Source organism: Mus musculus, chromosome 11 (assembly GCF_000001635.26).
Source record: "Mus musculus strain C57BL/6J chromosome 11, GRCm38.p6 C57BL/6J".
NCBI lineage: Eukaryota > Metazoa > Chordata > Mammalia > Rodentia > Muridae > Mus > Mus musculus.
In genome coordinates, this window is record NC_000077.6 from 121,584,354 (window position 1) to 121,596,686 (window position 12,333).

At 44.1% G+C, this 12,333-nt stretch overlaps 1 protein-coding gene across 5 annotated transcripts in view; it reads left to right on the top strand.

Annotated features, from left to right (window-relative positions):
* The window catches only part of Tbcd (tubulin-specific chaperone d), a 165,180-nt gene that overhangs the window by 132,363 nt on the left and 20,484 nt on the right, over positions 1–12,333 (top strand). For all 5 annotated transcript variants that reach the window (NM_029878.4, XM_006531973.4, XM_030245468.1 and 2 more), the window contains 5 exons: positions 5,991–6,053; positions 6,826–6,902; positions 8,278–8,359; positions 9,907–10,025; positions 12,096–12,187. In NM_029878.4, the coding sequence (NP_084154.1) occupies positions 5,991–6,053; positions 6,826–6,902; positions 8,278–8,359; positions 9,907–10,025; positions 12,096–12,187 (433 nt within the window). The remainder of the gene's footprint in view (positions 1–5,990; positions 6,054–6,825; positions 6,903–8,277; positions 8,360–9,906; positions 10,026–12,095; positions 12,188–12,333) is intronic.

A 12,333-nucleotide genomic window follows, 5' to 3' on the forward strand; every position in this document is an offset into this window, starting at 1 on the left:
CTGTGAAAAAGGACATGGGTGTTCCATAAATGACAAAAGTTTATAGAACAGTGAGTTAAAGTCTACATTGTACATGGTGCCATACTGCACAGAGAGTGGAGATGGGAAGTGGAAATGAGAGTCTGTACAGATTTCTGCAATCACTGCTTAGGTCTGAGGAATCACTGAGTAAGCAGGAGAGAAGGGAGAGGGTGGTGGAATGTTGGTCATGTAGCACAGAGAAATTATTCAGGTCTCAATATAGAGCCTATCACCTGGAGGAATTTCATTTGAATTAAATCAACTCTGTCCATAAAAGGTCAAGAACTGTCTATAAGATAAAGGACAGGATCTTCCTAGTGAACGATGTTCCATTAGTGTTAAACATTTCTTTAAGTGCTTTTCAACCATTACAGATTCCTCTGTCAGGAATCCTGTTTAGATCTGTACCCCATTTTTTAAATTGGGTTATTTGGTTTGTTGATGTCTAATTTCTTGAGTTCTTTATATATTTTGGATATTGCCCCTCTGTCGGATGGAGGACTGGTATAGAGTTCTTCCCAGTCTGGAGGCTGCCACTTTGTCCTTTGCCTTACAGAGGCTTTTCGGGTTCATCAGGTCCCATTTATTAACTGTTGATTTTAGTGCCTGAAGTTGGTGTTCTGTTCAGGACGATGTCTCCTGTGCCAGTGAGTTCAAGGCTATTCCCCATTTTTTCTTCTATCAGACTTAGTGCATTCAGTCTTACACTGAGGCCTTTAATCTATTTGGAGTTGAATTTTGCGCAGTGTGATAGCTAAGGATCTATTTGCATTCTTCCACATGCAGACGTCCAGTCAGACTATCGACATTTGTTAAAGAGGCTTTTTCTTTTCCATTGTATAGTTTTAGCTTCTTTGTGAAAAATCAAGTGTGCATAGTTCTTTTATTTTACAGGGTTTTTTTTTTTTTTTTAAAGATTTATTTATTTATTATATGTAAGTACACTGTAGCTGTCTTCAGACACTCCAGAAGAGGGCATCAGATTTCGTTATGGATGGTTGTGAGCCACCATGTGGTTGCTGGGATTTGAACTCGGGACCTTCAGAAGAGCAGTCGGCGCTCTTAACCACTGAGCCATCTCGCCAGCCCCCTACAGGGTTGTTTTAACTATCCTGTATTTTTTGTTTTTCCATATGAAGCTGAAAATTGCCCTTTCAAGGTATATAAAGAATTGAGTTGGAATTTTTATGGAAATTGCATTGAATATGTAGATTGCTTTTTGGTAAGATGGCCATTTTTTACTATGTTAATTCTACCGATCCATGAGCATAGGAGATCTTTCCATCTTCTGATGTCTCCTTCAGTTTCTTTCTTCAAAGACTTGAAGTTCTTATCACACAGGTCTTTCACTTGTTTGTTTAGAGTTACACCGACATATTTTATGTGTGTGGCTATTGAGAAGGGTGTTGTCTCCGTAGTTTCTTTCTTGGCCTGTTTATTGTTTATAATGAGGAGGAGTACTGATTCTGTTTTTTGAGTTAATTTGTACCCAGCACCTTGCTGAGGTGTTTATTAGTTGCAGGAGTTCTCTGGTAGAGTTTTGAAGTCACTTATGTATACTGTCATCATCTGCGAGTAGCAATGCTTTGAGTTCTTCCTTTCCAGTTTGTTCCTCCTTGATCTCCATTAGTTGTTTTACTGCTTTAGCTAAACCTTCAAGTACTGTATTGAATGGATGTGGAGAGAGTGGGCAGCCTTGTCCTTGGTTTTAGTGGAGTTGCCTTAAGTTTCTCTCCATTTAATTTGATGTTGGCTATTGGCTTTCTGTATATTCCTTTATTGTGTTTAGGTATGTGCCTTGTGTCCCTGATCTCTCCAAGACTTATTGTGAAGGGGTGCTGGATTTTGTCAAAGGCTTTTTCAGCATCTAATGAAATGATGATGTAGGGTTGTTTTTTTTTTTCTTTTCTTTTGTTTGTATGGTGGATTACATCGATGGATTTTCAAACATTGAACCATCCCTGCATCTCTGGGATGAAATGTGCTTGATCATAGTAGATGTTGTTTTTCACATGTTCTTGTATTCGGTTTGCAAATATTTTATTGAGTATTTTTGCATGGAAGTTCATAAAGGAAATTGGTCTGCAATTCTCTTTCTTTGTTGAGTCTTTGTGTGGTTTCAGTATCAGAGTGACTGTGGCCTCATAAAACTAATTTGGCCATGTTTCTTTTGTTTCTATTTTGTGGAATAATTTGAGGACTATTGTTATTAGCTCTGTTTTGAAAGTCGGTAGAATTCTGCACTAAAACCATCTGGCCCTGGACTTTTTTTTTGGTTGGTAGATTTTTAATGACTGCTTATATTCCCCTAGGGGTTATAGGTCTATTTAAATTGTTTAATTGTTTACCTGACCTTGATTTAACTTTAGTAAGTAGTTTCTATCAAGAAAATTGTCCATTTTGTTTAGATTTTCCAATTTTGTGGAGTACAGATTTTTTAGAGTAAGACCTAATGATTCTTTGGATTTCCTCAGTATCTGTTATGTCTCCCTTTTCATTTTTGATTTTGTTAATTTTGATATTTTCTCTTTGCCTTTTTGTTAGTTTGGCTAAGGGCCTGTCTGTATTGTTGATTTTTCTCAAAGAATCAACTCTTGGCTTCTTGGCTTTTTTGTATCGTTTTCTTTGTTTCTAGTTTATTCATTTCAGCCCTGGGTTTGACTATTTCCTGCTGTCTAGTCCTCTTGGGTATGTTGGCTTCTTTTTTCTTTAGAGCTTTCAGGTGTGCTATGAAGTTGCTAATGTGAGATCTCACTAATTTCTCTATGAAGGTTCATAGTTCTATGAACTTTCTTCTTAGCATTCTTTCCTTGTGTTTCATAAGTTTGGGTATGTTGTGTATTCATTTTCATTGATTTGATTTTCCTTCCTTCCTTCCTTGACCCAGTGGTCAATGAGTAGAGAGTTGTTTAGTTTTTCTGAGTTTATAGGCTTTCTGTTGTTTCTGTTGTTGATGGAGTCCAGCTTTAATCCATGATGATCTGGTTACATACAGGAGTTATTTCAATTTTCTTATATCTGTTGAGACTTGCTTTGGGACTGAGAATTTGGTGGGTTTTTTGTTTTGTTTTGTTTTGTTTTGTTTTTTTGAGACAGGGTTTCTCTGTGTAGCCCTAGCTGTCCTGGAACTCTCTCTATAGACCAGGCTAGCCTTGAACTCAGAAATCTGCCTCCCGAGTGCTGGGATTAAAGGCACGCACCACCACTGCCTGGCCGGGCCTGAGTATTTGGAAGTAGAGATATGATACTTGGTAGTGGACTTATGAAAAGGATGTCAGGCTGGAGACATGGCCCAGTGGTTAAGAGCACTAACTGCTCTTCTAGCGGTCCTGAGTTCAATTCCCAGCAACCACATGGTGGCTCACAACCATCTGTAATGGAAATCTGGTTCCCTTTTCTGGTGTGTCTGATGATAGCAACAGTGTACTCACATACATAATAAATGAATAAATCTTTAAAAAAAAAGAAAGAAAAGGATGTCTATTGGAATCAACATGTTCTCCTCATGTATCTGAACTGTGAGGTGTGCCCATCAACTGTAACACGGTGACTGGCCGTCAGCAGAATGTTATGGGCACATATTTGCTTTACATGTTTATATTGTTTTTAAAGAATTACAAATTATTCAGAAGAAAGCCCACTAAATGTTTTCATTTTAGTGTAGTGTATATAAAGAGACCAACTGGGCTGTTGTAGCAGTGTGATGAGGAGGAGGTTGAGCAGGCATTGACAAACAGGGGCCAGGGATGAGGTGAGGGGCCTGAGCCATCACTCAGGCGTGAAGAGGGGGACCCAAGTGGTCATTCTGGGGGAGTGTGAGGGAGAACCCAAGTGATGACTCTAAGAACAGGTGTGAGAAGGCACCAGTGAGTGTGAGGACAGACCAAGGAGTCACTGTGGGCAGATGGTATAAGGAGAGGGACTGGCTGTGCCCACCTGTGTCACCTGCGTCTGTCCCTGGTCCTGTTATTACAATAGAGGCTTTATCACTTAGCACCATACTTCAGGGAGTTTGTCCCTGTTCATGTTGATTGGCATGAGATTCTAGGTTTATAAATAAGAGAAACATACTTAAAATTCTCTTTCTGCATTGCCATGTGATGATGTGTATGTGGAAAACAAGAGGGGATGGCAGCACAAAGGAGAGGCAGGTGTGAGCATCTGAATTCAGGTGGTGCCCAGGCAGGCCATATCTGGCAGAGAGTGACCACTCTGAAGTACGGCCCTTTCGGCTAGTTTCCCACACAGCTCCTTGCATGCACAGCTCCTCCTCTGCTGATAGAGATGTTCAGATGTTACTGCATTTGACCACTGCCTTAAGTTGTCTTCTCTATGTGATTTAATGGCATGCCAGCCTGTTTTGTTCCCAACCGTGGATTGAGTCATTATTTTATTATGTCACAAATCAGATAGCAGCACTAATAGATGACTAGCATTCACCAGAGCAACATCCAGGCCCATCTCTGAGGGCAGTAGGTTTTACCAATCTGATTCTTAGGACTGCACTGCATTGTGCTTCTATAATGACCTTGTGCCTTACATCTGTTATATCCCTAGACATCCTCTTGCCTTATATCCCTGGATTCCAGGTGCTTATCTCTCCTACACCTATGGATCTCTGGTGCTTCCCTCCCTGTATTTCTGAATCTCAGGTGCTTACCTATCCTACACTGGTATGACCCAAGTGTTCACCTCCCTTATACCTGTGGCCTCAAGATGCCCCCCCCAACATTTATGGAACCTGCATACTTGCCCTCCATCTATAAACCCCAGGTGCTCACCTGTCCTATGCTTGTGTGCCGCTAGGTGTTCATTCAAGCGCTCTGACTATGTAGCCTTTGAGACTTTTTTCCTTGGGGAATGTATATTTGGGTCCAGGACAGCCATTGTTTCCTAAGTAGGTAATTTTGTTTTTTCTGTTGTAGTTGTCATTTTGTGAGACAAGACTGACCTCAGGGCCTGGGTCACTGAACTGCTTCCATTGCTATTACAAAATATCAGAAAGAAAAAAACAAAACAGAAAAATACCAGAAAGGAAGGCTTATTTTAGCTTGTAGTTTGATGTTGCATGTATTTAAAAAAAAAAAAGAAGAAGAAGAAGAAGACCGAGCCAATTGCTGGGCAGAAGGTACAGGTTGGACTTCTGGGTCCCAGGAGGAAAAGAGAGATGAAGGGAATGAGAGGGGCTTTTTTTTTTTTTCTTCCAAGACAGGTTTCTTTGTGTAGCCTTGGCTGTCCTGGAATTCACTCTGTAGACCAAGCTGGCCTTGAACTCAGAAATCTGCCTGCCTCTGTCCCAAGTGCTGAGATTAAAGGCATGCACCACCACCGCCCAGCTTCGGCCTTCTTTAATAACAAGTCAAGAACCAATTTGGGAACTATACGTTAGTATCAGCATCTCCCCTTACACAGACCCATCATGGCAGGGAAACTGAGGCAGCGAGAACAGCTGTGGTTGTAGCTGTAGGAGTGTGAGGCTCTGGTTACATAGTATGTGCGATTAGAAAGTATAGAAATGGGGTGATGCTAATGTTCCATTTTATTTGATCATGGAGAGAAAACCATGCAACGGTGTTGCCCACATTCAAGGTGGGTCTTTTCTCCTCTGGGAAGCTTCTCTAGAAACTCTACCAGACTAAATACAATCAAGTGACGGTCTAGATTATCCCACGGCCAAGTGAGGCTAAGGTGCTCCTCCACTGGCCGTACCTGACTTGAAGTGTTCTTAACCTTACTTGGATCTCTTGAGTTCACACAGGTTCTTTAAGAGGGCTCCCCAAGCTTCTGTCTTCAGGATAGGTCTGGAGTATCTTCTTCCTAGTATCCATCTGGGGAGATAGCCTGGACTTGCCAGCATGAGAGGTGGGAGGGAAGGTTAGGTGCTGGCTATACCCTGTTTAAGATGTAGTGAGGTCAGCTGTAAGAGTCATTTTGGAAAAATAATGTGTTTTCTTTTTCTTTTTCCATAGTGTGCATCTTAATAGAGAAGCTGTCACTTTCCAGAATGCCATTTAAAGGGGACGCCACTGTCGGTAGGTGCTTTCCTCAACCACATAGATAACATTTCCTTACAGTTATTCAAGTTCAAAGTAAGAGATGAACCTGCAGGGTGGGTGGATGATGCACTATAGTTTAAAGGATCACAGCATTGCTATTGTCTTGAAATTGCTGCAAACTCCTGTCATCCTCTTCCAGAAAGGGCAGGGAGTCCTTCTGGGCTCCACCATTGTCTGTGGCTCTGCCTGTCACCATTGTACCCAATCCTGAGCATTTCTGTCCCAGGTAGATGACAGTCTAGATGGCCAGGTACTCATTTATTATCTAATAATCCTAGTGCTACACAAAGGGCAGTCCCAGGCCTGCATACCCTGTCTAAAGTTACTAATTTTATTTAGCTGGAGACAGTGAGTATATCTCAACTCATTTATTGGATGTAGTTGAGTTGAAGTTGGGTTTAAATTGTCAGGGATCAGAAGAAATTGAGGGAGAGAGATAGGAAAAGATCACTTGAAGCTTGCAACTGTAAACAAAACAAAAAGTTCCCAAACACAGTGTGCAAGTCTTTGGTTTAACAGTGAATTGCATTTTCTCCACAGTGATGGTGATAGCAGGGTGTTGAGGGAGATGACTCTGAGCAGCCTGAGGTGGGCTTCTTCCTGGAACTGGGGCTCTTGGGCTTTTGTGCAGTTGGAAGAATGTTCTCGAGAGAGAAGTCACCATCTGCTCTAAGAGTAAGCAGAAGATGTTTGTTCTCAGGATCAGCGAAGTATTCTGAGGTGGGCTGTTTCTTTGCTCTTTTGGCAGAAGGTTGGCAGTGGCTGATAAATGACACTCTCAGGAGTCTTCACCTTGTTTCAAGCCATTCCAGACAACAGATCAAGGTATGCTAAGCAAGATTTCTTTCCCCTGCCCAGAGAGTGACGCTAGTGCTGTCCACAGTGCCTGTCTCAGTGGCTGTCTCAGTGGCTGTCCTCAGTGCCTGTCTCAGTGCCTGTCTTAGTGCCTGTCTCAGTGGCCCCTTCATGCACTAACCCGACAGTTTTCAATACTGTCATTAGGCCTGCATGGTTTGCACAGGTAGGCTAGAATGACCATTAGTAACCACAAATTCCTCTCTCTTACTATACTTTCTGTCTTTACCAAAGTTTTTCCCTCTGTTTTGCTAGTAATGGTTTGCTTAGGTCATGCCTGAGTGCTGGTGTGGAAAGTATTGGCATGAAGATGAAGAAACACAAAAGAGACTGTGCTTGAGCAGATAGATGCTCAAGCTCCTGTCCATGCCTCAGGGTCAGGTGGCCTTGCAGAAGCAGAGCTGTGACATGTGACACATTTTTTAGGCAGTAAGCTGTGATTGTTGATATTTTGGAAAGGCAGTGATGTGCCAGGTGAGGACTGGAAACACAGTTATGTTTACGTGAGCCCTGCCAACCTGTGTTTCCTTCTGTTTTGTTTCTTAGGCAACATTATCATTCTGTGGAAATCTGGGATTGTGATAGTTTTCCTGGTTAAAGTTGTAGGCCTCATGGTTGATGTCTCAGACTTTTCTTTTAAAACACTGTGCATAATCCGGTCCCACCAGCCAGGATTATGGTATTCTTTGCTGTTTGATTAGTGCATGTAGCATCTGTGTGGTGTACTGAGGGGTCTCCCCGTACTGATCTTCACCCTGTCCCTCCTCAGTTCCTTTCTCCTTAGTTTTGGGAAGAGTTTGAATGGAAGGCTTGGATTGAGTTGGAGGAGATTGGGATCCAAGGATATGCCACGCAGCCCCCTATTCTGTGTGACGCTGCATCATCTAGCTTCAACTTACTGGGCTGAGATTGGTTCCAAACTCTATGTTCTGCAAACCCTCCTGTTAGAGATGCCGAGAAACCCGTATTCTGTAAACCAGGTTCCACCGGTGCCGTTTGAGCTCTTGTCCACATAAAGAACACCCTCCATCCCCACATTCCTTCTGCTGGGAAGGGAAAAAATGTTTTGTTTTATATTAACTGTGCCATTTGAGAGTACATAGAAATTGTACTGTATGGAAGAAGTAAAGAGTTCTTACTTTCGGTTTACTGGTGCAGAGAATTTAAAGTGATTGATACATCTTGACAGGTGCTGATAAGACAAGCCAGAGTGTAACAATGACATACATTGATTTTTTTTTTTTAAACCTACTCATTGTGCTCTATTGCAGAGACCCAGTCACCTGTCTGTGCCTGAGGACTTCTCGGACAGAGCCACTTTCACTTATGTCCTCTTCTGTTTTAGGAGGTGGCTGTCTCTGCCCTGACTGCCCTCTGCAGTGAATACTACGTGAAGGAGCCTGGGGAGGCAGGCTCCTCCATCGCGAGTGAGTGAGCTGTATGTTGGGCCTAAAGCAGGGATCTGCAGGAGCTGGGTGAAGCCCAGGAGGCTTGGGCTGGGTTGGCCTGAGAAGCAACCGTGTCTGGTCACCTTTCTGGAGTTACTCTCTTAGGACCCACCCAGCTCGTGCCAGGCGACTAGGCTACAGGAAGGAGGGAGGTCTCTGTTACACAGAATCCTTCACGTAGCTCCCCCTGAGCCACTTGGGTTCAGGACATGTCCTTAGATCTGTCCAGACAACATAGCTGCCCAAGGAAGCATTTTATCTCTGAACAGGGAGCTTCACTAGGGCATGACTTGTAGAGACTCTGCGTAAAAGTGGGATACAACAGTGTCCAGTAATTTACATTTCCTTTTTGTGATTTTGCAAAAATATAAAAATATACTGGAGTTTGATCTTCTGGCAGATACTTTTGTGTATGGTATCTGTGTGTTCATGTTTGTGCACATTGAGGTCAGAGGTTGGTGCTGGGTATCTTCTTTAGTTTTCTTTCTTCCTCCCTTCCCTTCCCCCTTCCCCCTTCTTCCCCCTTTCCCCTTCCCCCTTTCCCCTTCCCTCTTCCCTTCCCTTTTCCCTTCTTGAGATAAGGTCTTTCAGTGAACCTGGGGCTCACTAGTTATGCTGGCCAGTGAGCCCCATAAATCCTCTTGTCTGCCAGGTCCTCATGCTTGAACAGTGAGCCCTTTACGGACTGAGTTGCCTTCCCAGCTCCCTGGCAGACTTTCCCCTGTTTTCTTTTTTTAATCTTTCTGTTTTGTTTTATATGTATGTGTGTTTTGCCTGTGTATCGTTTGTGTGACTGATGCCTAAAGGGGCCAGAAGAGGGTGTCAGCTTCCCTGGAAACTGAATTAAAGATGGTTGTGAGCTGGTGGCAGACTTGAATCTAGTCATTTTTACAGTGTTTATCAACCATGGGCAACTTTATGCATTGATAGTAACATAATTGTTTATACGTAGTCTGTATTTTAAAAGTAGAGCAATAATGTCACATTGTACTTTTCCAACAAAGTACCATGTCATGTCGGTTGACAATAAATGGCGTCCCCATTGGTGCACTGAAACATGAGTAGACTAAAAAGACGCCCCTCTCCTCACATGGCTACTGTAGTGAATTTACCCTGGTGTGTGTGAATTGAGAGGATTTCTGCCTCCACATTTGAGGATGGATAAGAGTATATTTCTGGGGTTTCAGTGAATGGGTCCTAGCAGCCACCAATGGCTAAAGTCTGACTGGCAGGGCACAGGGATGGTATCCGCCTCCTTGCCACCTTCCTGAGCTGTGTTGTAAAAGAACAGAACTGACTTAGTCAGTTTTCAAATTCTTCCCCTCGCCCTGCTCTGACTGCCTAGGCTCGTCAGTTTCTGTTTCTCCCTTGAGATCTTTGATCCTGTCACTGCTGCACGAATGGCCCTGTGTGCTTCATCAGCATTGCCATTGTGCTCTGAGTGTCCCAGAATTTGGGGAATCTAACTTGTATTTCTAAGGGGTCCTTGAGGCAGCGGTCACTTCTGAACACTTCTTTCTTTTCAGAGGAGCTGATTCCCCAGTACCTTGCTGAGCTCCAGAGCCCAGAGGAGATGGCCCGTTGTGGCTTTTCCTCAGCCTTGGGTGCCCTCCCAGGTTTCCTTCTCAGGGGCCATCTGCAGCAGGTAAGGGTGACAACAGCACCACAGGGGCACAGATGTGAAGGGCCGGCAACTAATCTGCACACCTCCGATGAGGAAGGAATTCCCGGAGGTAGCACATGGCCATGCAAGGCAGTGGCTGTTGGACCTTGACTCCAGTATGTGGGCTAACCTGCTCTTGCAAGACATACTTACAGAGTTGTGCACAAGTCTGTAGGGTGGGCAGGCACTGTCTGAAGAAACTGTGGCTGCCTGGATGAGAAGGCAGTAGCCTCTGTGCAGTAGCTAGTGCCCTGAACGTACCTCCTAGGCTTATAACCATCTCAGTTGATTTCCCTAATAATGGAGCCGTGAAGTTAAAATTCCTTCTGAAATTCCATGTACCTTAAGTTGCTTTTGATCCACCATGTTTATAGTCATGGTAGGAGGTAGGCTAGGTATGGGTAAAGGCTGCCAGCCCCATGTCTCAGCCTGGTGCCCTATGGGCCTCTGCCTGCACCTCAGAATATATCATGCATTATTGTTTTGCTACCCTTTGGGACACTATTTCCCCTGCCATGGCAGTGGCAAGCTGTAAAGAGCAAGGTTGTTCATGCTCTGCCCTGTGAGGTGCCAAGTGGACCTCTCAGCCTTAGCAGGCCCCTCATCCAGCCCCTTTGATCTAGAAAGACCATGACGCGTTTCCTCTGCTGGATCTATCATTGAAAGCCATGAGTTGAGAGGCTTGTTCATTTCTTACATCTAGGTTGTCACCCCAGGTGCCACATGGAGTGCTCTGTCTCCTTCAGTCTCCTCTCATATTGTCTCATCTACTCTGGTGTAGCCTGCTCTCTCCCCTGTATAAGCTCTGGACATAGTTCCAGTCTGGCTCTGGAGACTTTCCTTTCCACACTTACCTAGTCCATTAAGTTCATCCGCTCTTCTCCTCTGAGTGGAAACACCAGGCTTGGTCCTGCCAACACGCCCCAAGATCCTCTTGTTGTCTGTCCCCCTTGCCATACAAGCTGGGATGCACTAAGACAAATTCACCACATTTGCTTTTATATAAGTTGGTGTCCTTTCCTCCTGTGGGACCAGATAGCTTTTGATGGTGTGCCGATAGGCCTCTTTATCCTTGTACAGAGCCTATATACATCTGTCATAATAACTGCCCTCCCCTGGGGTTTATGCACTTGATATGTGGCTAAAAATGAAAGAGATTTTTAGAACTGAGCTGTCAGCCCAAGAAGTAGTAGCAGGAGCTGTAGAGATGGCTCAGTGGTTAAGAGCATTGGCTGTACTACCTGAGGTCTGAGCTCAGTTCCCAATATCCACACGGTGGCTCACAACCTTCTATAATGGGATCTGATCCCCTCTTCTCCCTGATGCCCTCTTCTGTCATGAAGTCATACATGCAAATAGAATATTCATATGCATACATGCATCCATACATGCATAAATAGAAATAGTAGCCCTGGGCTTACATGGTAGCTCAGTGAATAAGTCACTTGCTGGGCAAGCCTAATGATCCAGGTTTGACCCCTAGAACTTATGTAAAGGTAGAGAGAACCTTTAGGTAGAACTTATGTAAAGGAGAGACAACAACAAAGTTGTCCTCCAACAGCCTCCATATAGAGGCTGTAGCATATTTGATTATATAGACACACACACACATATAGAGGTGGGTGGTTGGGATCAAGAATACCAACTGTTCCCTCTACAAAATGGAAACAGTAGACAGGAAGATCTTGTAGGGATGAGCTCCAATCCATGGCAGTCACTGGGGTTTGAGTGAAGCTGAGAGGGGGCTGTGGGATGATCTCTTCATTAAGTCCTTCCAGAAGCTGAATCAGGGCATGTTGTCTAGTGTGGGAATTGGCTCCTGTGAGCTGCCTAGCAAGCCCCACCCATGGCTACTGTGCTCTGTGGCTCCAGAGCTACATCTCTGAAAGAGAAGCGTGTTGATAGCCACACTCGACGGTACACACTCATAGCACTGAGGGTGGTGAGACTGGATTCTCAGGTTCAAGGCCAGACTGGGCTACTTACTGCAACTGTCTAAAAACTGTGCTTGCTTTGTGCTTGATACTTCTTTTGGGACCCTCTTGCCCTTAGGTTCTCTCAGGTCTGAGAAGAGTCACCTGTATTTCTCCCAATGATGTGAGCTTTGCTGAAGCCCGGAGAGATGGTTTGAAAGCAATCTCAAGGTGAGCCTCTAGCCTGGCAGGCGGGCATCAACAGGCGCCACGTGGTTTGTCTGTCAGGCTAGCCCAGAGCAGGAATGTAGAGGTGTTTTCAGTGCAATGTCAGGGAACATTTGCATCTTCACTCGAAGGCTACCTCAGAAACCGAG